The 27,260-nt window shown below is 34.9% G+C and overlaps 2 protein-coding genes across 21 annotated transcripts in view; both read left to right on the forward strand.

Moving 5' to 3' along the window:
* slc4a11 (solute carrier family 4 member 11) overlaps window positions 1-10,105 on the forward strand; it is a 176,500-nt gene extending 166,395 nt beyond the window's left edge. For 14 of the 20 annotated variants that reach the window (XM_073919600.1, XM_073919605.1, XM_068212856.1 and 11 more), the window contains 3 exons: window positions 1,044-1,239; window positions 3,559-3,728; window positions 5,685-10,105. In XM_073919600.1, the coding sequence (XP_073775701.1) occupies window positions 1,044-1,239; window positions 3,559-3,728; window positions 5,685-5,751 (433 nt within the window). In that variant the 3' untranslated portion in view covers window positions 5,752-10,105. The remainder of the gene's footprint in view (window positions 1-1,043; window positions 1,240-3,558; window positions 3,729-5,684) is intronic. The other 6 variants (XM_068212858.1, XM_073919610.1, XM_073919602.1 and 3 more) reach the window with 2 other exon arrangements.
* A 3,480-nt stretch (window positions 10,106-13,585) lies between these two features.
* Window positions 13,586-25,779, forward strand: rpia (ribose 5-phosphate isomerase A (ribose 5-phosphate epimerase)). Its single transcript, NM_001007289.1, is given in 9 exon segments — window positions 13,586-13,782; window positions 16,636-16,696; window positions 16,771-16,826; window positions 16,909-16,968; window positions 21,036-21,100; window positions 21,205-21,273; window positions 21,566-21,707; window positions 23,258-23,357; window positions 25,196-25,779. Coding segments are annotated over 9 exon segments (828 nt in total). The 5' UTR covers window positions 13,586-13,605; the 3' UTR covers window positions 25,294-25,779.
* Window positions 25,780-27,260: the final 1,481 nt, after the last annotated feature.

Here is a 27,260-nt window from a genome sequence, read left to right on the forward strand (position 1 = left end):
GGCTTGATTGATCATATCTGTCAACATTTAATGTGAAAATAAGAGATACCACTAACAGCGCATGGCTGTATTGGAAAGAAAGGGAATGCAGCCATTTTTATATTTATAATTCTCTTGAACAGCTCTTCACATTTAAAAGAAATGGGCGCCCCCTGGTGGTTCGGCAGTACTATGCGTATAGGGAGAACCTGCTCTTTGATGATGTTTATTCATCATTCATTCATTTATTTTCCTTTGGCTTATTCGCCTTTATTCATCAGGGGTCACCACAGCGGAATGAACCACCAACTTTTCCAGCATATGTTTCACTTAGCGGATGTCCTTCCAGCTGCAAACCATCACTGGGAAACACCCATACACTCTCATTCACACACATACATTTTAGTTTAGGAGAACATGCAAACTCCACACAGAAATGCTAACTGAGCCAGCTGGGACTCAAACCAGCGCCCTTCTAGCTGACCTCTAGCGATGGTGCTAACCACTGAGCCACCATGTTTATTCATAGACAGATTAAAATTATGGGAAATATACAAGAAAATAGTTTAACAGCATGATAGAATGGTATGTAACAGGAGAATAACGGAAAAACAGGAAGCTTGACAGGCATACGAATAATGTTGAATACGCAATTGTGTGGGGAAAACACAACTTGTGAGTAAACTAGAGCGAGTGATACGACATGTGTTCTCTTTGCGTTTGGTGTGAACCTGCTTTATATTTACTTCCAAAAACAGAACATTTGTATTGTTTTTTATCTGGTGCAGACATTGTAAACCTCAAGCTGCTTCAGTGATTAAACAAAAATGACGGATGGCTGTAGCAGTACTGTATTTATTTTAATCCCTTCGACATCACTAGGGTAGTGAAATCCGAGAAGCTTGTTGTTCTACATGTGTGCAAAAAAAGACAAAGTTACCTGTTTGTCCTTTTCCCATGTTCTTGATTGCTAGATGTACCCGATTATAGCACTTGAACAGAAAAAAAACGTGATATTTTACTGAAATGTCCCCTTTAAATGGCGCTTCTGTGTGTGTGTGTAGTATAGTGAGTGTGAAGGAGACGCGGGTGACCTCTCTCGTGGCAAACATCCTGATCGGTGTGAGTGTGTTTCTGCTGCCGGTGCCCCTGCAGTGGATCCCCAAACCTGTGCTCTATGGGCTCTTTCTCTACATCGCTCTCACCTCCATCGAAGGCAATCAGATGTGCGACCGCATGGCTCTGCTCCTCAAAGAACAAGTGAGTGTGTGTGTGTGTGTGTTTTTGATCAAAACAAAGGCAAATAAAAGTCATAGATGTTGCACAAATACAAACACAGGAGAGAGAGAAATGTGCAAATGAAGCAGCAGAGCGCCCTCTTCCTGTCCTGTGTGGAAATATCACAGGATCCAGTCATGCATTTACTGATTAAGACAAGCTTAAATGTCCTCTAAGATTTGTTTGAAATAAATCAGGATGTGGTCTGAGATGCATACATTACAACTGTGTAAATGATAGGGTAAATGCAGTCGGTGGGCTTTTTTACTATACATATACTAAACTATAACATACAGAAAGCCTTTTATGCACATTCAGAGAGCACAATGATGAAGTATAACGTTAGTATGTACTTTGAGTCCAGTTGCAGAGCCATTCCAGCGTTTATTAGTTTCCAGCGCTATTAGTTTGCATTTATGAAAGAAAAGCTTGGTTATAAATGTGACATCTCTTCGTTATGAATGTGACAGATGTGAAATTTCCACTTGTATGACTTAAGTAAATCAAATATAGTTGTTACAAAACACTGACATAGATATTTGTGAGTATGTTTAAAGTAAAATACTTGCTTAACATTAACATTACATTATACATATTTTTCATTCATTTTTTTTTACTCTAATAATGAAAGTGTTTATAAGTATTTTTTATATAGTAAATGTATAGAATTTGAAACAAAATGAATTATTAGATGCAAAAAGGAACAGAAGAAAAAAAGCTTGTTTATACACTGTAAAAAATGCTGGGTTTCACACAATAGGGCATATGCAGAAGCATGCAGAATGACTTTTAATTTGTCAGTAGCCTGGATCAAACACTTCTGGTGAACTGTATGCCTTTACAAAGTCTATTTTAAAATTTTTTTTTAAATCAGTGATGTTCACTGCCTAATTGATATACACTGTAAAGTGGGTCGCAGAATGTACCGGAAGCAATGCATTAAATTTCTGCGCTATGTCCTTAAAATATAAAAATTTATTTTGCTCCAGTATTTCCGATAGCGTTTATGCGCTGGCCTGCTGATCCTGGCAAACGTGTGTGTGTAAATGGCTTTTCTAGGGTTGGGCTGCACAATATATCATTTCACATCGATATCGCAATGTGATTATTAGCAATAGTCACATCATGAGTATACGAAATGTTGAGTCTAAATGATAATTTATCATTTTGCACGTGTTTTGACTGTATGAGGGTTTTAAAGCATTCAAGCATAAGAAAATGTACCGTTTGTGACTTAAAAAAATGTATAACAATTAATTTTATTGAATTGTTAATAAAACAAAGACATGTGCAGTATTATTTTACATTTGAACACAGTTTGACTCTTTATATATTTTGTATATTTTTCTTTATTTAATTTATATCTGCTTGTTATATTTTATACACTCCCCTACAGAATTATCCCAATCTAAAAATATAATTTATATAAGTTAACTCATTTTAACTCATTTAGCGAAATTTAATTCATATCGCAATATACAGTTGAAGTCAGAATTATTAGCTCCCTCTGAATTTTAAGCCCTCCTGTTTTTAGCCCTCCTGTTCCTGTACCTGTTTTTTCCCAACTTCTGCTTGACGGAGAGAAGATTTTTAAATAATTTAATAAGGGCTAATAATTTTAACTTTAAAATGGTATTTAAAAAAAATTTAACTGCTTTTATTCTGTCTGAAATAAAACTAATCAGACTTTTTCTAGAAGAAATAAAAAATATTATCAGACATACTGTGAAAGTTTCCTTGCTCTTTTAAACATCATTTGAGAAATATTTTAAAAAGAAAAAAAATCAAAGGGGGGCAAATAATTCAGACTTCAACTGTATATCACAATATGTAATTTTTCTAATTTCATGCAGCCTTATTGTGTATTATTAAACCTTTACAGTGTATTACATAATATTATCTTAATAATTTGTATTACCAATTGAGAAGTCAGTTGTTTGGCTAATGTAGTCAACTTCCGGTATTTCTAGTTAGTTATTCAGGCGACATATATGAAGAGCTTCTTATAAATATATGCGTAGCACTATCTAGAGGTTTCTGAGCCTTAATCCACAATAATAGCCGAGACATGAGTCTGTATCAGCCTCAAAACTGAAAAACTAATTGCCCCATGGGACGAAGAGAGCAGAAAAATAAGCTGTCCGCCATTAGCATAATCATGGCCATGAACTCTATTATATTTGCATATAGCCCTGATTTGGACTTGATTTATGTGGAGACACGTGCACTGTATGAGGCTTATACTGTAAGAGGTCAGAGTTTATTTTTCATCTGTATGTCTTGTGTTTGACTCTTGCTCAGACGTCGTATCCTCCCACTCACTACATCCGCAAGGTGCCGCAGAGGAAGATCCATTACTTCACTTTCCTTCAGATGGTGCAGCTGCTGTTCCTCTGTGCGTTTGGGATGTACCCGCTCCCGTATATGAAGATGATCTTTCCTCTGCTAATGTTTATCCTCATACCCATCAGGTGCGTTTAGTGTTTGTGTGTGTCTGTGTTTGTGTGTGTGTTATTGAATATGTGCGCAAGTAATAAATGGTTTCCTAAAAGGTCATGCTACTGAATGATGAATGACGGATTCATAAAAGACATAAATACCGTGCGCGTGTGTCTGTGTGTGTGTGTGTAGTAGTAGTCGACATTTGAAGTTGATTAAAACCCATACTTTTCTTTAAAAAAAAATAAATAAATAAATAAAAAAAAAAAATATATATATATATATATATATATATATATATATATATATATATATATATATATATATATATATATATATATATATATATATGGTGGGAGGTGAGGCAGAGTGCTTTAGTGTCCCACCTGTGACAACATACTGCCATATCGCACTGCTACTCATTGCCTTTATACAACAGTTTGATGGCATAATCGTGTAAACAAAAAAACATAGAGAGTCTCAAAAATCCTTTTGTACAAGGACCTCTTTTTTCCAGCATTCAATCACATCTGCATTTGACGGTCAAAACAGCAGAAGCCGTAGCATAAAAACACGTAACTTTAGAGCTAGTATTTTAATGATTTTCTAGCGTAATGTCTAAAGTGATGACACAACAGGTGATTTTGCTCACATTTTAAGATTATAAGGCTCAGTGACATTAAATGGCAATGCAGTATTCCTCTGTTGCAATTAGGATTTCACAATAATTAACCCAGAACAAGTCAAAGCAAAGCAAACACTAGCAGTTTACTATGGTATAAATACAGCACCACAACATATAAAAGAGAGAGAGATCAACTTTAAGTGTCACTTACCTGTTATAGAATTATTTGTTCAGCTGTAGTTTGAAAGGCAGTTTTTCTCCCCTATGGATTATTATGTGGTTTCTGTCGCAAGTGACGTTAATTGGCTTTGCTCTGCTCAGTATGACAGGCTAATGGCCGCCAATCTAAAATTATGAAAATATAAAATAGACACTATCCTTATAAATAAACTGCATAGTTGTAATCTAAACAACTACATTCTTGCCTAAAAAGCTTTAATAGTATATTTTGTTGTTCATCAGCTGTAATGTTTGTCAAACTGTATTGTATAGAGTAACACACAAGAGTAAAGAGACTGTAAAAGTGCTGTTATTGCAGATTATCACAGTATCCGACAATATCAGATTTGAGGACCAGACAGTACATACAGTTGAGGTCAGAATTATTAGCCCCCCTGAATTATCAGCCCACCTGTTTATTTTTTCCCCAATTTCTGTTTAACTGAGAGAAGATTTTTTTCAACCCATTTCTAAACATAATAGTTTTAATAACTCATTTCTAATAACTGATTTATTATCTTTGCCATGATGACAGTCAATAATATTTGACTAGATATTCTTCAAGACACTCTATACAGCTTAAAGTGCCTTTTAAAGGCTTAACTACGTTAACTAGGCAGGTTAGGGTAATTAGGCAAGTTATTGTATAACGATGGTTTGTTCTGTAGACTATCGGAAAAAAAAAAAATTTGCTTAAAGGGGCTAATAATTTTGTCCTGCTTTTATTCCAGCCGAAATAAAACAAATAAGACTTTCTCCAGAAGAAGAAAATATTATCAGTCATACTGTAAAGATTTCCTTGCCCTGGTACACATAATTGAAGAAATATTTTAAAAAGAAAAAAAAGTCAAAGAGGGGCAAATCATTTTAACTTCAACTGTATATATCAATGCTAAGAAGTAACTAGAGTAACACAAGTACTAGAAGTTAATAAAAAAAAATGTTTTTCAATAATACAAAAAAAATTCTCATTTGAAAACCCAAAATAATTAGTCTCATAATCATTTAAATTTATGTCATATTTTAAAGAATTTTTTTTCATGCTATACCACACTGGCATATAAAAATATTTCAAATATGAATAAAATTAAACTTTTTTTTTTAAATAGCCCTTTGATATTAACATACTTTCACTTTCTCTCAGGAACTGTCTACTGCCCAGGATCATTGAGGCTAAGTACCTGGACATTATGGATGCACAGCGCATGTAAACACATGTACACTGAGCCTCTGAGCAAAGGACTCTGGGAATTGTATTTTTAAAATGCAAAACTCTGGGAGGAAAACAAACTGATTCTAATGTTTAACAGCAGGCATTCTGGTGAAGCACTGAACTAGTAAGAGAGAGAGAGAGAGAGAGAAAGAAAGAAAGAGAGATTAGAAAAGAAGGATATCTGAGGACAGAATGGGAGAGGGGGAGGACGAGATGCCTGTTCCAAACAGAGTAGAACGACAGACCGCTGTCTGACTGTTTGACTATTGACCTTGGTCAGTCACTGCTTCTCTCATGATCTGAATAATACACCAAAGCCCACCCCCCTTCTCTCTAGTCTATTCTGATGTATCCATGCATCACAATGCAGATCAGACACTTGATTTACGACACGCAGGAAACCATCACACATATTGTGCCATGACTAAATTACGCAAGTGTTGTTTACTCCATAGTGTTCTCGACACCAAACACACAAAAGCTGGTTTTTGAACAACAGACTGAACTGACTCTGTAGCAATACCTCTTACTGCTGAACATTGATTTGCTCCCAGTGCACAACCTCACATATATATATCTATAAAAAAAGCTATCGTTCGCAAATTTTCCAGCGCATTTTGGTACATATCAGTGCAAACGAGTAATAATAAAGTGAGCATGGACCAAAAGAATACACTCACCTTATTAGGAAACTGTGTCTCATAGCAATACAGCGGATTATTAGAGGCTATCAATATTTTAGAGTTTTCTAAAGAGAGTTTCCTTTCGAGGTAATAGACTTCTAGTTTGGATACCCACTGATGTGTTGAGAATGTATCCTAAGCGCTGGGGATTCAGGGAAAAGGAGAAAAACAAGCAGCATTTCTGTGGACCTTACTCACTGCTGAATGGTGGACTCTGACATTTAAGCTTTGCACATCACAAGACACCACAACTGTGTACCTTCCCCAGTCACACACACGCATAAACATACACACATACACACTTTGAGGCATGATTATAAACAATGCCCAATATAAAAGGCACTTAAACGCACACAATCATGTTTCTCCATTTCACTATATATATTTAAAACAGAGAAGGCATGCCTTTTATAAGACATTGAAACTTTTAATTTGTATTCCTAATATGTAATTTGTTGTGTTATTATTAAAAAAACTAGTAATAATGGTCAAATGAAGGTATATCCTACTGTATGGGTCAAATCCCAAATGGCACTCTTGCAGTCTTACAAAAGCTGTTGTAAGTCAAAGCTGTTAAGTCTATGAGACTTTTTAATGTGTGTTTTGTTAGCTTCCGTCAAAGTGCCACAAAAGTGTGGAAAACCGCGAGAGACTATGGTACTATTTGGTTTTGGGCATCCATCTACACTGTTAGGTTTGCAGACTTAAAAAGGCTGCTGTGTACAGCTGTCTGTCAAATCCACAAGACCGTACACTCTCAGAAATAAGGGTACGCAAGCTGTCACTGGGGTGGTACCTTTTCAAAAGGTACAAATTTGTTCTTAAAAGGTCCATATTAATACCTCAAGGGTACATATTAGTGCCTAAAAAGTACAAAAGTGTTCCTCTTAAAATTTGTAGGTACTAATATATACTTTTAAGGTACTAACATGTACCCTTCAAGTTCAAATACCTTTTGAAAATGTACCACCCCAGTGACAGCTCCTGTACCTTTATTTCTGAGAGTGTAGGGTGTCCCATTCTTTATTTTAGATTTTGGAAGAGTGCTCACAAATGGTCCACTATGCACCCTTGATGCACTCTGAGGTGAGCTCTGGACATATATTTTCCTAGCAGTCATTGGCATTACAACACAGAAGTGTGGACTCTGCACTTGTCTGTTTAGTCCACAAGACCATGTGTCATTTTAGATTTCAGAAATCTTTGCAGTCTTTCTTTGCAGCCATTATATGCCCTCGATTTTTGCTGAGCCCCATGCAGATTTCTCTTCAAAAGTCAGGGGGATCACAGCATAAAAGTTTGGACGTAGATGAGGACTAGAAGGGCTTAGGGCAGTAATGGAGAACTTTGGTCATAGAGGGCCATTGCCTTGCAGAGTTTAGCTCTTGCCCTAATCAAACCAACACAAAGAAGCTATTCGTTGTTTTCAAGATCACCAGAAAGCCAAAGGTAGGAGTGTTTGATTAGGGTTGGTGCTAAACTCTTCAGGATAGTAGGCCTGGACCAAAGTTGCCTAACCCTATTTTAGGGTGCCTTTTAGGATTGTTACAATTGTGCAGACCTATGGATTCTGTGTGTGCATGTCTGTTAAGTCCACAAGACTGTATGGTGTCCCATTCACCTTTAATCTTTCAGAAATGTGTGTGCCTTCTATGCACCTACAATGTTTTTTTGAGCTAGTGCCAGGGTTAATTCCCTAATATACTTTAACGAAATCAATGAACGATCTGAAATGACAATTTTAAACACAATCTTGATCACACAATTGGTGGATGTGTTCTAGAACTCCATCTTTGACAACCTACTGTAGTACTAAGAGTGTCAAGACCATCCTGTGGTTTTTTGTACTGTATGTTCTCTTATGGCGATACACTTTTCAGGAGGTCGTCAAAACCACCAATGCACATTCTAAAGTATGAAAATGCTGCATTTTCTGAATAATTCATCATAATTCTTTTAGTTTCTACATTACTTGTTCTATTTTGTGCCATTAAATAGATCAGCGCTACTGCCAGATGTTAATGAAACTGTTCTTCGCTCACAGCCACCATCATTGTTATGTTTAGGGGGCACACACTTGCAAGATTGACAGATTTTTTTCAACCCCACCTCGTGTTTGAATGTTTGAAAGCAGTATATCATCATTCAGCCTTTTCAAACTACTTCTTTCAAATGAAGAGTGTAAAAGAACTTTGTTTGAAGTATATCAGGGCCTTTAGGCGAGCTTTGCAGCAGATCTCCATTCAACCATTAAAGTGACATCACATCACAAAAATCTGGACTCAGAGGAAGATGGCAAGGGCTTAGGGTGCCATTTGAGATTGAGTCTCTTGTGCACTTCTGCTATTACAGACTTATTGTAGCCCCCATGTACACTTGTCAGTTAGGTCCACAAGACCATCGGGTGTCCAATTCACCATTTTAGCTTTCAGAAGGGCACTAGTAAACAACACCTTTTGTGGCCACTATGTGCCGCAGTAAGCAGACTTCTACTCAACTGGCATAAATTCACAAAAGAGTGGACTAGATTTCGGATGGGTGCGTGTGCAGAAGCCATGTACCCTTGATGTGCACTTCTTCTAAGCCCACTACTTCTAAGGTGAGCTCCAAGCATACTTAAAACTCAATCATGGCATGATACTGTGAGCTCAGAGAAAGACTGGAAGCATTAAGGGCCAGCGTGTACAAGGAAGTCAAGTCAGCAAGACTGCGTTTTGTCTTTTAGGGGGGTGCTCACAAGAGGCTGTTATGCTCCCTTAAATGCACACTGAGTTGAGGTCTGCAGCAGACTTTAACTCGATGGTCAAAGCTGCATTACGGCAAGAATGTGTGGATTTAGAGGTAGACTGCAAGAATTTTGGGTGCCATTTGGGATTGGACCATTGTCATTTATAACTCTTTGTAATCTTTCTGGAAAAAACCCTCTCAGAGATGTCAAGAAATCAGATGATGCGGTTAATGATTTTGACCCATCGCACCACGTTACATTCCCAAAGAGAGTGAAATAGATGACGCACAAAAAAAGAAAGAAACTGGGGGCAAACAAAAGTGAGCACCTGTGCACTTAACGAAAGGCAATATGAGATTAGAGAAAGCCGAGAGCCAGACCATAGGCTGATTTTTGTCATGAAGAGCTTTAAGCCTCGAAAGAAAGATTAGATGTACTATTGAAGAAGATCTGGCAGAACGTAATCAGCATTCCCGTTTCTCTCTCTATCTTCCCTGTAACGTTATCATGGTTATTCTCCTTGAGTCCAGACCTCTGGTGTAAAAACAACCTCCCTCCAGTAATCCTGTTTGTCATTGGACATTTCTCAGTATTTACTGTAATATTGAAGTATTCAACTTTAATTTGTGATCGCTCACACCTGGGTGGGACATGTTGACGAGTTCTGTTCTGTGCTGTTTAAATATTGTTTTGGATTTTTTATTTTCTAATCATGAATGTATAATGTGTAGATTTTTATATAGCACATAAAAAAAGATCCATTGTCGAATTGATTTTGTCAAACAGATAAGCTAAATTTGTAAACTGCAATATGTAAAAACTAAGGTAAATAAGAGACATGTTTATCGAAAGGATTGTGTGGGTTTAATAGGGGTATGCTATACACTGAAATCTAGATCATTTCAAGCTGATTGCCAAATAAAGAGATATATTGATACCCATCTGTTTCAGCTCTCCTCTGTTTTGCATGTATGTTGGCTACAGTTGAGTTCTGGATTTGCCTGGCACTTTTTACAATTACCTCTACTTCTTTTTTGTATTAAAGGCATTAGCTGCCCTCTATTGGTCAGGTTTAGTATAGTGAATAACAGTAGTACACACCAATCCCACTTTGCCTTTGGAACTGCCAAAAGTCGTCATGACTTACAGTAGATTCAACAAGGTGCTGGAAACATTCCTTTTGAATTTGGCCTCAAGGTGAAGGTATCAGACAGTTGGTGCAGATTTGTCGGCTGCACATCCATGATGCAAATCTATTCCAGCACATCCCAAAGGTGCTCCATTGATTCAAGTTCTGTTGTTATAAAAGGATGGACATGGTCAGAATTAATACAGGTGAGAAAATAACCTGAATTGTTGATAGACAGTGTGGATCTATGATTTATTGTAGTTTACACCAAATCATGATCCTATCAAACAAATGTTTTAGGAGGAATCAAGATGCATCAGACCAGGCAACCATATTATGACATTTGATTGTCCAGTTTTGTTTTGTTTTTTTGCAAACTTTTGTTGTAAGGAGTGGTTATGTGAGTTACTGTTGCTAATTAACCCAGTCTGGCCATTCTCTCTTACAGACTTTTTTTAATCAACAGAACTGCCTTTCATTGGTTAGTTTTATCGTTCTCATGGCTGTGGCCCAGTCGATCAGAAAAATGCAGTAGATTATAAGTATATGAAAAACTCAGACCTACCCATCTGGCACTAACAACATTCCCATAACAAATCACATTTCTTCCTCATTTTGCAGCTTGAGCAAATTGTCTTCCACAATTAGCTTTTTAGTATACAGTAACCTACTTTTTCACCCTATTTGATTAGTTAAATTGATTCACTTCGAATGCAGATAAAAACAAAACAAAAACAAAACAAAGCAAAACAAAGCAAAGAAAGGTCAGAAACAGATTAATCTATATGGCAAGCCATTTTAACATTTAATCTATTGACCTTATTCTTCACGTACAAGCAGGCACAGCCGGAATCTTTTGGTTTGACTTCCAGTCTCATTTAAAGGGTGTATGCTGGGTCTTAAAAAGTCCTTAAAAATGAATTTTTAGGCCTTAAAAAGTCTTAAATTCACTGAAATATTGTGTTGTAGGTTCTAAATCGTTTTAAACATGTCTTCATTTTGCTTTGCCCAAGTGAAGATATACTCTGTCGGGCCGACATCCATCCAATGACCAACAATACCGGTTCATTAGGAAAAAAATTCTTAGTCTTTACCCTTCTATAAGTCTAAAATTTCATTCTTAATGGTCTTAAAAGTATTAAATTTGACTTGATGAAACCTGCAGAAATCCTGATTTATCTCCATTGACTTTTAGACATTATAATCTGCTTGTTATGCTGCTTAATGTTACAAACTGGCATTTTCCTACTATATTATTTTATTTTTTATATAGTCATGAGCACACTTGTTTGTAGAGCAAGTAGTTTCTTTATTCCTATTATTCCTAGTTATTTCTTCCATAAGCAACTAAATCTATGAACTGTCTAAGCTAACTGAGTGTATTAAAGATGTTAAAGACTGGATGAAGTTCTAAAACAAAAATGAGCACACCTCTGCAGTGCAGGATAAGGTCAACAAAACTAATTACATATATAAGCAGTTATTACTAGAAAATATTTAGCGATTAGTAATTATTACTATACTGTAACTATATTATTACTTTATATCTTAACATTCACCAGCTTCTTTAAAGGCCTTATACTATCATTTATTTGGAATGTCTACAGCTGAGTTCAATTCAAAAAGTGTACAAGTGTCCATTTTGAATAAGTAGGCTACTAGTAAACGTACTACTGCCTGAATTGGTACTAGCACAAAAATTACTGGCTTGTTTGTAATATATTAACATCAAATGATTGACAGATAAATTAAGTCCTAGTAGCCTACTCAAATAACAGGCTACATTTTGTTAGATTCTAACATATATTATGAGTTTATTTGCAAAAACAGATGATTCTGTTCTTAGTGATTTTCAGATATGTTTATGTTGTGCATTGAAGAGTGGGCCTACAATTGCAAAACAACATAATTTCTAAAAATGACAGACAAACAACTCAATTTCTGAAAGTTTCTAAAAAGGGTGGTTACCTGTTTTTGCAAATGAAGGCTTCATTTTAATAGATACTACTAATAATTTTAGTAGTTATTTTTTGGGTACTGGTTCTTGTTTAATAAACTTACTATTGGTTGTTTTCATGACGTCACTGATAACACGCAAGACTCAGATAGAGGGCAGGAAGTGATTCTTCTATATAGGAACATCAGAACTTCAAAACAGAACATAAATTTTTTTCTGTTTTATGTTGTTTATAATTGTTTAAATTGCATATCTGTCTGCTTATATAGGGGAAAAAAGCTATAGTAATTTATAATGTGTACAACTCTTTGTTTTTGAATGCTACAGAATACTGTATAGTGACCTGATAAACTGTAATTAATACTGTAACTTTAGTGTAAACTGTGGATCATTGTGATGGTGTATAATTGTAGCATAGAAAACTGTTTGTAAGCCTATTGAATAATTTGTTAATTACTGCAGTTGTGTCGTACCACAGCAACTATATATTTACTATGACAATTTAATTCAAGTATCTTTAGCATGCTTCCAAACACTATACTATAGTCTTTAGTATAGTATTTTTTCATGTAGCGTAAAAGCTTATACAGTATCCATTGCCTCTGACCAGGAAATTTATTTTAGTTTAGTTAAAAACGCGGCCCTCTTCATGATCGTGCCCTCCACATGTGGCTATTTTCTCCTTATAAATCTCCTTTAAAATATGGTAGAATTTACTAAAATGCAGACTTTCCTCTATGTTTCCTATTCAGGTTTTTTACTTCCTGCCCTCCATCAGAATTTTGCAGGCCACCAGAATCACGTGATTGTCATTAGTAATTATGCAAAATTTATTGATTATGACTAGATTAAAAATCTTACAAGTAAAACACAAATTCTTACACTGAATAGTAATAATCAGTAAGTGCTGCATCATGAATATGTAGCCTATCTATTGATTTAGTAGCTTATATCAGTTTCTATTGATAAAGTTATCAGTAGCTTATCTATCTACAACAAACAACTAACAGCTAGTGATGAATACGTACTGCATTTCTTAAATGCACAGAGTAGTTCCTTAAGAATAATATAGAACCAGTGGCCAACACAAGTAGAATTTTAGTAGCATGAAAATGGTACCTTAAATGTTGAAACCGCTTGCCACTGAGTCAACTGATTGAACCGACTCAAGTGAACAATTCCTTCAGGAACCGACCTTTCTTACTGGACTCTGCTCTGATATTGCGTCCAGCAGAACACCTGACTCCTGTTATCTGACAGGTTTGGTTTTGATCGTCCTTTAACCCTTCGCTCACGGTCCGGTTAGTTTGGTCTCTGCGCGGTCACGCTCGTGTTGACAGTGAGCGCGCAGTGTGATGAGGAGGGTTGTGTTCGCTCAGATCAGCTACAGATTCAGATCTCTCCTCCACTTCTTCTCTCCACCGGGCAAACACGTGCGACTAATCAACAGCAGCAGGCGGCTCTACTGCTCTCGCATGGCTGAAGAGGCCAAGAAACTGGCGGCTTATGCTGCTGTGGACAACCACATACAGGTGAGATTCAGTATCTATCTTTTTTACGTGACATATATTACATAAATCTAGAAATTACATAAGTTTAGCGGTCTAAAAAAGGAGTATTAAACACTTCAGGAGGCGTGACTGAACACGCGTGGCAGACTTCACGCATGTCAATTTATATAACGTTATTTATTTACTGTAAATTCAAAGTTCTGCTGGCTTACATTTGCGTTTTTTTCTGACAGTTCAGTTTGTAGTTAGTGTACGCTGTCGCACTGTAGCTTGAATCATGCTAGCTATGATGCTACATGTCATATGTAAGTGAAGTCAGCGACTGTGAAGTGAGCGAGCGAGCTTGTTTGTTTACGCATTGGATTGCTTCACACATTTAGTAAGCTAGGTGATATAAGGATGCCAAAGCTGCTCAAAATAAACCTTTATAGCGATTAGCATGCTTGGAAATAGCTACGTGGTTTACTGCTGCAGTCTCTCGTGTTACGTTACATTATATTATTGATTGTAGCACACTCAGTGGTACAAATCAGAGCTGCACGATATTGGAAAAATCGAACTTTGCGACATTTTGTCATTCTGCAATATATATTGCGTCATCATGAATACAATTTGACCAAATGACTTGAACATCTCTGTTTGAAAATAATTAATAATTTTAGACTCATTCTGTGGAGAAGTGCATCTGCACAGATTATAATAAACATCTACAAGCATAGATCAATAGTTTAAAAAGATGCAATTGAAATAAGCAATGTTTTATTGTTTTTTACAGAGTCTAACAGTATTCAGGTACAGTAATTGAATAATAAAAATACTTTAATAAAATGAATCTTTATTAAAGTTACAAACCGTACAAATTCTTATGTTTGAATGCTTTTAAAAATCCCCACACATTCACTGGCATCAGAAACACATTAAAATTTTTAATTTATTATAATCCAGACTCAACATTGCAAATCCTGAGATGTGATTATTGCCAATGATCACATTGCGATATCGATGCTGAAATGATTTATTGTGCAGCCATACCTTAAATTACTTTGCATAGAGGTATATGGGTGATTCTAAAATTTTGTTTCTCCAAGATGAACCTTCTATTAGGGCTGCACAATATTTCAGAAAATTATTATTGTCATCGCAATAAAAGTACATGCAATATTCATATTACAGAGAGGTAAAATAAATGAATCAAATGAAAATAAATGAAATAAAATAAATTGTAGGCCAAAACAGAACTTCTGCCTGAACGTTGCAAGAAAGTGAGACTGAAAATGCTTTGAAGTAATTATTTATTATTTTATTAATCCTCAGGTATATTACCTTATATTACAACCCTTGATTATTTCCAATACATTTGGGTTTTAAAGTAAAAAAGAATAAGTAGAACAAATGTTTTATTATTATTATTATTATTATTATTATTATTATTATTATCCCTCTAACAGTACAAATAAAAATACTTTAAATTCTTGTATTCCAAAGTGAATGTAAATGTTTGCACCTTTTGATTTTTGCAAATGTTTTATTAAATTATTGCTTGTTTATTTTAGTATGATCATTACATAACTGTTTTTAAAGCTTAAAAAATAGGGCAATTTTATAACCATAAGAGATAATGTTTTTGCAGTACTCAACAGCAATATTGCATATTACATATTTTTCAGGTAACGATAACCCAAATTCAAGGTATACATACACAATGTAGATCTATTCGATTAGAATCAAACTCATGATATTGAATCTACAGGAATGTAAGGTTAAGCTTCTTCTTACTCGTGTTTTAATGTCATCATGGTGGACTGATCCAATTATTCTCAATCATTCAACATTTACTTAAGTGATGTGTAAATAACCTTCAGACTTGAAAATGCTAATTAAAAAGCTACATTCTAAATGGAAAGCAGCACTCAAACAATAAACTTTTTAACATCCAGCCCTAAGTAGGAATAAAATCAAACAATTATTTTAACTAAAAACAAGTTGAGATGGTTTATACGAGATTACATATTGGACAAGCTAAAATTACACATGGACATCTACTCAAAGAAGGTGCTCCAAAATGTCAATATTGCCATAACAACCTATGTTTTGCAATGCCCGATTATTATTATTACTATTACTATTATTATTATTATTTTATTTTTTATTTTTTTATAAGACAATGAAAGGAATTATTTTTTAATTCAAAAATGGTCAATTTTAACAGAAGTCTTGCATTCTTTTTTGTGTTTCATGTGTTCTTTATTGTTGGTTTTTTTTTTTCATTGATATAATTTTTTATAATTGAAAAGTGCTAGTTAAAAAATGCTTCCAAATTTGCCATGAAATAGCCAGGGAAGCTGATATGGCAATATACTCAACTCCATTTTGTTTTTTCAAGATAAAGCAGCATGCAGACATTTTGAAGGTTAAATCATTTACTGTAGGAGTTCAACTGACTCTCTTACAAGGAAAACCAGCACATTTGTTTTAGCATAGTTGTCAAAATGTTACTTTTTTGTTTGAATTTTAGAAAGAAAGAGAAATGGGTAACAATTAAAATAATTGCCCATTAGTGTATTCACTATCATGAAAGAACAATGGAAAATACATTTATTATAGTAGCTTTTTAAAGCTTTTTAAAAAAATAAGTTTTTTTTCCTAAACTTTAGATTTTTATAATTCCTAAGTAAATGCAGAACTATAAATAAAAAAAATCTGTACAAGATGTTCATGTTAAAAAGTATATAAAAAAGTAATTGAATTTTTTTTTTAAAGTGTTAAATGGAAAAAAAAATGCAAATAATAGTAAAAAATATTAAAGATATTGATGAATGCAAGGTTTTCAGGTGGTTTTATGATATTAAATTGACATCTGTTTCTTTCTTTTAGAATAATCAGGTAATTGGTGTGGGCAGCGGCTCAACTATTGTCTATGCGGTGGACAGGCTGGGTAAGACATTTAATATATCATTGTGTTCTCATACTTGTATGATTATTTCTTAAAGCATGATATTTGCTTTCTAGCTGAGAAGGTCAGACAGGAAAAGCTGAATATTGTGTGTGTTCCCACATCATTCCAGGCGAGTAAAACCTGTTGTTTTTATAGCTATAAACGGTAGAAAACGTCTGTGTTTGTGTGTAACTGTTGAATTGTTGATCCAGGCCCGTCAGCTGATTCTGCAGCATGGTCTCCCTCTGTCTGATTTAGACCGACATCCTGAGGTGAGTTTAGCCTACAGCATGCCATGAAGACTGGTGCTGTGTTGTGTATCACATCTTAAAGACGACATCACAACAGCATAAAATAACTGAAAAATGCAAGTAAATAAAAATGCAGAAATAATAATAAAAAAAAGAATTCTCAGTCTGTTTAGACTAAAATAGTTTTAAAGGGGAAGTCATTGTCCGAAACAACAGCTTTTGTAATTACATTTAGCAGAGTGCTTCTTTGATGGCATTTCCTGACAGTTTTTTTGATTTTATTTTAAACCTAACAAATAAATTATAGCCGTGTACATAAACATTACTATTTGCTTAAAGTGAAAATATTCTAAATAAATCAATTTCTAAAGATTATCAACACTTTCTTTGATTACTTTCATGTTGTGTCTGTTTATTGATATCAGAGAATCATGCACTGGGTAGATTGATCTCTAAAAAATCATTCTAATATGCTGACTTCTTGCTCAAGAATGTTGTTTTCTTTAACCTCTTAAGGCCCAAGGTGTTTTTACATGCATTTTTAATTTCTTTTTGCTATTTGGGCTTTTTTAACCTTAATTAAAATAAAACCTAAGAATCATCTTTTGATATGATGTACTTTTAGAGAAAAAATATGTCCATATATGTGGACTCGTGGTCCTAATTTACATATAACACTTTTTGAATGTTTTTAATGCATGTATAACATATACTTTTTTTTTTTTTAAATAATCCGACTATCAGAGAGTAAAAACAGCATTTTCCCTACATTTTGTACAGTTAAAAATACTGTTTGGGACATTTCATATGCTGCAAAACTGTTGCAGGATGAAATTGTATGTCTGTAACAAAATATAACATATTCAAAGTATTTTAAATAGCCACTCATAAGCTAAAATGTGCTGTACACGTATGTGGCCACTAAGCCCTAAATATAATTTTTGTTGAAACCATAACAAACCAAATAAAAATTTTTCAATTATATATTTTCAAATAGTTAAATCTTGACTGACCACAAAATTTGGAAATTTTTTGTTAAAAAAAAACTTTTCATGACAACTGTTTTCAAGATTGGTTAAGTCCCTGATAAGAAATGTTATTTGGTCTCGCACTGAAACTGCACTGAAGACGATTATGGTGAAATCACATTTTAAAATATACTAAAATAGAAGTTACTTACTTTTAACAATAAACACATACAATTGTACAAAAAAGGGTGGCATGGTGGCCAGGTGTTTAGCAAGGTTGCTCTTTAGCAAGAAGGTCACTTTGTGGCCTTTCTGTGTTGAGTGAGCATGTTCTCTCTTTCTGTGTGGGTTTCCTCTGGGTTCTACCGTTTCCCCCACAGTCCAAATACAGGGCAGTATAGATTAATTTGTATAAACCAAATTGTGTGTGGGTGTTAAAATGTAATTGGAGGTTCAGTCCACTGTGGCAACTCCTGATAATAGCAGGGAATAAGCCAAACGAAAATGATTGAGACTCCAAAAAAAGTGGGAAATCCTGCTCAAGATGTCAGGTTATTATTTTTTTGTAAACTCTAAATATATATTGGTACAATATGCATGCAGCATATTCTGACAAGTTAAATTGTCTTTAAATCATACATAATTTTTCAACCTTTAAAATTTACTGTTATGTTAAATGCAAATTCAGTAATTACTTTCTCACTCTTATGCCGTTCTAATCCCTTGAGACCTTAATTTATCTTTGGAACAGATATTAAGGTATTTTTGATTGCTGGGAGCACAAGGTCTTTAGAACTTGCCTACAGTAGTGGCCAAAGTTATTTGATTTTGTTTATTTGATATCAGTTTTGTGTTCAAATTATCTGTAAATTAACTGCAATGAATTAACAACAATAAACAGCAACAAATGAAGACTTGTCGTTTTTTGTACTGTTGTTAATAAAGTATCTAAATCCCTCAGCAGCCCCAAGATGTGACTAACTTGGAATTTTCAATAATGATAGTCACAGCATTATTCAAATTGCAAAATATAAATAGGATAAAAACAAATTATCTTAATTTCAACCAATGACTCAAATAGCTCTATTTGGAAGAATTCATCACTTTAGATTGATTGAGATAATTCTGTAGGATAGCAGGTCACGCATAAAATATAATAAACAAATTACAAGCATTGATAGCATACAACAGAGCAGAGATAAAAGTAAAATAAAAAGTGCTTTGGGATTTTTGTTGTGAGTTTAACAATATTCAAATAGTGTAATCAAACGTAAAATAAGAATGCTTCAGCATAGTCTTTGTTGTGTATTTACTGTTGTAAATGTTGCACTTTCATGTACCTAATTTTTTTTTAAACTCATAAAATGTTTACACAGTCACAGGTCTTAAAACTCATGCAAATGATAGACTTTCACTCTGTTATGGTTAAACTTTGCAGTAATTCTACAAATCTCACGTGTTCAGAATTGTTACTCCTGGGGCCTGTTTCAGTTTAGGTTCAACCAACTCAGGGTTTAAACTTGAACTCTGAGTTGACTTACCGAGAGATTTAAAAACTCAGATCATACTCAAAACTCATAGTCAATCAACTTTGAATTGACTAACTCAGAATTAAGCGCGCACACGTGACTTTAAAAAGGCATTATCAATCGAGCGCATATATTACGAGTCACCATGGCAACATCTGAAAGAAGAGATCAGCATTTCTTTCTCCAGCTGAACTTGATGTGCTCATGCAGCAAATATGAGTATATGTCTAAAAAAGCAAAACAACTGCATCAGTGAAACAGACAGTTAGCTTGGGAAAACAGCTGCTCCAGGTTATGCGTAAGTTTACATTAAAAGTATTTAAGTATAATAAAAAAGCAATGTAATGTGTGAAGTTTGACTTTTTTACGTGAAAAATTGAGGAATTGGCCGTAATTTTGAAGTTATTTTAGATGTAATTGCCATAAATTACATAAAATAGGCTACTTGCATAGTTTCTACAACAAATTTGACAAAACAATAATCCATATAACTACAGCTTAATGTTTATAGGAAATGTTTAATTTGAGGTACTCACTTTTATACATACTCATCAGTTTAGGATAACATTTCAAAAGTTATGCGCATCTTGGCATTTCCATAAACCGATTCTTTTATTTATTTTTTTATGCGCATATCCAAAATGCATATAAAAATAGGTGGGTGGAAACGTAAGGCTAAGGCGAGAAGTACTGCTTCGTCTTTAAAAAAAAGGGAAGGAGACCAACAGAAACTCAGAGTTTAGAGAATAAAACCTGTTCCTGACCAGGTTATTTTTACAAAGTGACCACGGTAACAGACTCTTGAGTTAAGGTTACCTCTTTTTCAGAAACAGGCTTGACTTACCCTGTTTTCTCCAGTTTGACAAACCTGTCATTTTGAAACGGAAAAGCAGAGTTTCTCTCATTTTAGGGTTAACATGCTATGAGTTTTCACTTAACCTTCTTTCTGAAATAGGACCCTGATCAGCTGTGATCCAGACTAGACAAAGCAGATCCTGTGAGGTCACTATTGAGAATGCGCACATTGCAACATCAAAGCGGAAACTGTATTGTGCAGCCGTAGTTCACAGTCTAAAAAAAATAAACCAAAAACAGTCAAAAGATTGAATGTGTATTCAGTGGTTCAACAGTAATCATACAAAGCTCCAAGAACAATTTTTATCAGCCAAAACAAACAAACAAACAAACAAACTGTTAAACCCACTGTAAATATGAATCTCTCTTCCTATAACTTCCCTCAGCATCAGGGTGTGGTTTTATGATACGTCAGGCAATACAATATATTGCCATTACAATCAGCAACGGAACACAAGCACCGTTTTGCTTGTAATAAGCGCGCACCCTCACCTGGTGTCAAAGATACAGTTGAATAAAGTAGTTTTTACAGTGTGTTTTTCCACAGTAAAGTGTTGTTGGAGCTTCACATGGAGGATCAAAAATATAAATAAAGGTCTGAGGGGATTTGAACAACATGAGGATGAGTAATTAATAACTAACTGTTCGTTTTTGGACAAACAAATTAATTACAAATGCTTTCAAATAAACACAATCTTATTTATGGACAAATGAGCTTGATCTTTGTATCTTCTAGCTGGATGTAGCGATTGATGGGGCTGATGAGGTTGATACGGCTCTGACCTTGATTAAAGGAGGAGGGTAAGTGGGGTTATTTCAAACATGTCTTTCTTGTCCTTTTCATATCTGAAACCCTAAGGTGTCATCAGGTTTAAAGTCACTTTCTTTCCCCTCTTTCCAATCAGAGGATGTTTAACCCAGGAGAAGATTGTGGCTGGATGCGCCAAACACTTCATTGTCATTGCAGATTATAGGTACGTCTGTGTCATCTGGCTGGTGTTTTCACCCAAAGCACTTCCTCAGTTCATACATTTCCTATGAATCAACCCTTTGGCATTGCCAGTGCTGCGCTCTAATGTTTGAGCTGCGATATTCAGTATATATTTAGCATCCCATAATTACTGCTCGTTTATGTTGAACTGCAGTCAGGTTTCATCATAACACAGCGTGCGATAGATGTAATTATGTAAGACAGTCATCCAATTCTTTCTGGAAGAGGTTTAGCTGTGTTTTAGTGACGTCGCTGTGGTGTTTGTGTGTGTGTAGGAAAGACTCTAAGGCTCTGGGGCAGCAGTGGAAGAAGGGTGTGCCAGTGGAGGTCATCCCCATGGCGTATGTGCCTGTGTCCAGAGCCATCGCCCGCCGCTTTGGAGGAGAAGCCGTGCTGAGGATGGCAGTCAGTAAAGCTGTAAGAAAGTCCTCAGTTACACTTGTGTTCTTGACATTTAAGGTCCCAGCATACTTCAAACCAAATTGAAGAACATACTGAAATTGTCATTTTGAACATAATTAGTCTGAAAGCAAGTTCTTTTTTAGTTTGTTTCAGCAGTTCAAAACAACTTTTGCGGAGTTTGTTTTGGCTCTTTGAGCTATCATTTGTCTGTGACAGTTAGGCAATTGGTGGATGTGTTCTGGAACTTTTTTTGATGTATTTCTTTGATAAATTGTTGATTTATTAACACATTTAGATAGTAATTCTCACTTGCTTGGCAACAAACAAACAAAAGTGTATCTTAAACAATCCAAAAGGATTTACTATGTGGTGAAAAACAACAAAAATGTTGTTGGAATGACACTTAATAAAAAAAGAATAACAACTTTTATTGTGAATTTTTAGTATGTGGGCATGATTGCAAATGTGATGTATTTATACTGAAGTTTGACAAGCAAGAAGTTAATAGCTACTTTTTTGACAAATGTTTTTTTTTTGCCCCCTATGAATCTGAAGTATGTATGTGAATATTACATACCCCTTTATTATATCATATGCAGGAAATTAATTTCCAGTCCTAAAATGTAAAGTTCTGTTTATATTTATTAATCCTGGAAGCCTTCTTTTTTCAATAGTACAAAAATATATATTATTATCAGGGCTTTACATGAACACCTGCCAACCCGCCAAATGCGAGTAGATTTTGGTTGTGGCGGGTTAGACAGCCACTCCCATTAGCCACTTTGGCTGGGTGAAACTCATTTTTAAAATGCAGTGCTGGCCCTTCGTCACCACAGATTAGACTGTTAGTTTATGACCATTTGTTTATATCCGTACAAATGTGCTCTTAGAATTGAGAAGCAGCGCAAGCAAAAGTAAGCAGGTAAATAACGAATCAGAGGATCACGCGCACTGTGAGACAGGCTTTCCTCACTCCCTGATGAGGGCTTTAGTGTCGTGCACACAGATGATTTGGTGCTCGCGAGTGTTTAAAAGCTCTTGTGCCATTTCCTCACTCGAAGCAACCGTGCCTGTAAACAGAACTAGTGCGACACTCGTGCATCCACAGACCTTCAAGGGCTCGAGATTCTTTGTAAGCAGCAGCAGTTGTTGTCGCTTTCGCTTTAACCATTCTTTGAACAGATTATTATTAGGCCTAACGTTAACCGTGTGCGCAGCATCATACTTTTATTATCGTGCACTGTTTTTTTACCCGCTTTCTTTTGCTTGCTCTTTTTTTTTTTTTATATATAGTTTAAAAATCATTTTTTACAATAATGTTGCTTTAATATGTTGTTGTATGCATAGTTAACTGATGATCTGGAATCTTGAGCCAGAACAGACCACTGTGCATAGGTTTAGATGCGTGAGAATATATATTTTTAAATGTCAGCTGTTTTGTTGTATAAAAAGTGTATGTATACAGCACTGATTAATATTATTTTCATAGTTTCTCATTGTGTCATTACTTTTTGTTTGTTTATCTGAAAACATTTTTGTTCTTTATTAAATGTACGTACCTTTAGGGTCCTGTGGTTACTGATAACAGTAACTTTATCCTGGATTGGAAGTTTGAGCATGCTCAGAACTGGAAAGAGGTCAACACGGCCATTAAGATGATCCCAGGTCAGTAAAGATCAACAACACGACTGCTCTTTTCTCTGTGTACATACAGTTCAAAAGTGTGGGGCTGGTAATATATAATTATTTTTTTTTTAATTTTTGGCTTGAATACTCACCAAGACTGCATTTGTTTGATCAGAAATGCAGTCAGAAGAGTAAGGTGCCATTCATAAATATTGTATTATTCATGCCTGAAGTTATTTCAGATGGAGATGTCTGAATATAAAAAGCAAAAAAAAAACTGCTTTTTTCAGGTGCGCCTACAGCAGTACGAGTTACTTTTTCAAAATACTGCTATAAAAATGCATGGCACATGACTAGAACCAACCTATCAGCTTCACCGTTTGTATGAATTACACAATTCATTATATCCAATAGGATAATAAAGCCGAACAATGCACTGTTTTTTTTCTTTGTAAATACAAATTGTATCAGAGCTACAGTTGCCAGTGGTGGTTCATTGGAGAATAGGGGTGTGAACTTAAACTAGTCTCATGATTCGGTTACGATTATTATGCCATCGATTTGGTTATATTTAATATCACGGTGCATTGATGATGCTTTCCATACACATTTTTATACTCCCGGTCACCTTCCCCGCCATAGTATTCTTTCGTGACATAGCGCAAATGAGATGTATGACGTCAGTATATAATAACCGGTTGTGATTATTACTGAACCAATACTGACTTGTCTGCATGTACATTGCGAGAATGTAGAAAAAAAAATAAATATATATATATATATATATATATATATATATATATATATTTATTTTGACACCCCGTCACCCACATTAAGCCAATATATACTTTGCAGAGTGCAGTTGATGGTTGCAAAGCAATGGCAGACACCACTGGAGCACAAGCGTATTTAAATTGGTAGAGGAAGCAGTCCGCTTTGCATTTTCCATGTATTTTTTTTTTTTTTTTTTGATGCAATACGTGAATGGCCCCTAATACTGTGAACCATTATTGCAGTTTTCCATAACTGTTTTCTATTTTTATGCATTTTAAAATTTAGTTTCTGTTGTTTTGCTCAATCTTCATGCCAGAAGTGTTAGATCCAGTATCTCCCAGATCCTGTCAGAAGCCATTTATTGCTTCTGTCTTGTTTTTGTCAGTTTTATACATTTATTTTGGATATCTGATACTCTGTGTCCTGAGAAGCTGGTAGAAAAGGACAAGGAAATGCAGAAAGCAGGAAAAGAAGTGTTGATTCTAAAATTGTTCGGGGTGGGTTAATCTTCATTATGTACTCCGCCAGATAGCAAAGCAAAAGGAATGAAAAACTGTTGCTTTACAACATCTTTCTGTGATGGTAAAAACCTTGAAATGGAGATGTTCTTTTATCTCTTCCTCGTGAAGACAAACATCTCTTGATAATAAACAATCTTGAGAGTAAACATAGGAAGCACTGCAAGGGCAGAAAAATATGAATAAATTATTGATGTTTAAGGAAAATAATTACATATCAATAAATAAAAACATACTCAAGCTGAATCAATGAAAGAACCCTTGAAAGAATACGCCATTTCCTCCTGAGAATCCTCAGATTCAGTTTCTTCAGTTTTATTTATTCATGTTTTTCCCCATTACTTGACTAGAGTGTCACATGATCCTTCAGAAATAATGTTAATTTGCTTATTTGGTGCTCATTAAACATTTATAAACTTGTTTTTAAGATTATTATGTTCTTTTGTAACAATAAATGACTTTTACTGTCACGTTGGTTTAATTTAATGTCTGCTGAATAAAAATAATTGATTTTTATAGTAGTGATTTTCTAACCACATTATTGCCATTTATTTTCTTTTGTTTGTATTTATTTCTATTGTAAAGGAGTGGTTGAGACAGGTTTGTTTGTGGGCATGGCTGAACGGGTGTACTTCGGGATGGAGGACGGAAGTGTGAAGACTCGAGATCCTCCTGTCAACTAAGAAGATTCTTCCTCTGTTCTTTGCTTCAGACCAGCCTGCACACCTCAAGTGCCGTTTAGACACACAGACTCTGGCAGCTCTTTCCCTACAGGTTATTTTATACTCTGTTACAGAATCCACCAGATCGGTACTTTTCATGCTGGTGTGCACATCAAATGCAAAAACAATGTACACACCAGTGCAACATTAGGTCCTCAGGCACTTTTAGATGTTTTTGTTTCTCCTTGTACTTCCTCAGTCTGACTGATCATACATCTGCAGTGTCTGTTTGCCTTCTGTGCTTTATGTGGTTAAATGTTGTCCTGCATAGATGTCTGTACAAATGCATGAAAATTGTGGCTTGCTTCTGTGCCTCTATTAATGTATGTTTTTTTTCAGAAAGAGTAGTCGCTAGCCATAAATGTGCATGCAGCTCTTAAGAAAAAGTGTACAATGATGCTTAGCCACATTCCATTTGATCATTAAAAAGTGTGGTTCACCTTAAAAGAAACTGTTATTGGTAATTAACTCACTCTCAGGTCATCCAGAACTTTTTTTCTCACTAGAGCATTGTGGGGTCTTAAAGTCTTAAATAATAATTATAATAATAATAATAATAATAATAATAAATGTAAGGCCTTAAAATGTCTTAAATAAACTGAAATATTGTCTTGTAGGTTTTAAATCATTATAAACGGGACTTAATTTTCCTTGGTTTATGTAAAGCTACCCATTCAGTCCAACAAATTATATAATAATAGTCTGTTGTGCATACATTTAGTTTGAGGATTCTAAAGAGTTTTTTTAATGTTAAAAAATTGTATATAAGTAGGGTCTGTTTGATTTGACACGTTATTTAAAAATATGTGGCTAAGAAATAACTAATTAAAATTAATCTTTTGATTAGGCAAGTTAAAATAAATCTGATAGGCCATTAAAAAAAACAATCTCCTTATTGTTTAGCCCTGTATAAGTCTGATATTTCATTCTTGATGGTCTTAAAAAGTCTTACATTTGGCTTGGTGAAACTTGCACAAACCCTGTCTCCACTGCAAGGCTACTGGCACGTTAAGAGATAAAACCCCTTAAAACAATTTAGACTTGTTGTGGCTCCTGACAATAAATGAAGGCCTTATAAAAACGTCTAAAGAAAAATAATCAAATCTGTGCAAGAACAAAAACATTATTTACAACAGTGTTTCTCAACCACGTTCCAAGAGGACCACCAACACTGCATGTTTTGAATGTCTTCTTTGTCTGTCACACCCATTAAAGGTCTTTAAGTCTCTACTAATGAGCTGATGACCTGAATCAGGTGTGTTTGGTTATGGAAACATAGACATATGTAAATGCAGGTGGTTCTCCAGGAACGTGGTTGAGAAACACTGGTTTACACCAATAACTTTACCTCAGTCAGAGCAAACAGTCCTGAGGGCATTTACAACCATCTGGAGCTTTTGCCAAAGCTGTGTGAATTAGAAGTATTGAGTTATAATGTTTTGCTTCACAGACCAACCGTTTTCATTCATAAAATATCAATTTACCATCACAAACCATGGTCCTTAACTTTCTTTGCCTTTGTTTTTGATAATCCTAAATTCTTTTTATTAGTCTGAATCATCAAAAATGTTCTTCTAAAGAGAGAGCGAGAGAAAAAGAAGACCATATGACCAGAGGCTGAGCACATTAACATTTTCATTTGTAGTGGACTACCTATGTTAATGTTTCCCCGTTGTTTTGAATGATCATTTGGAGTCTGTTCTGTGACTGATTATGTTTATATTTTCATAAACTTCACTGTGAAACCTCAAGCAAAACTTATGGCCTTTGGTTGCACGTAGCGGTTAGTTTAGTTCAGTGATCAATCATTTGAGCACATTCTGCCTTTGGACAAAATACACTTTTGAAGAGGTAAAATGCCACTCTGCTTTTGATATTGATTTTGTTTTTGTATAATTTTCTCGATGTGCCTGTGGCTATGAATACTG

The sequence above is a fragment of the Danio rerio genome, chromosome 13 (assembly GCF_049306965.1).
Source record: "Danio rerio strain Tuebingen ecotype United States chromosome 13, GRCz12tu, whole genome shotgun sequence".
NCBI classification, from domain to species: domain Eukaryota; kingdom Metazoa; phylum Chordata; class Actinopteri; order Cypriniformes; family Danionidae; genus Danio; species Danio rerio.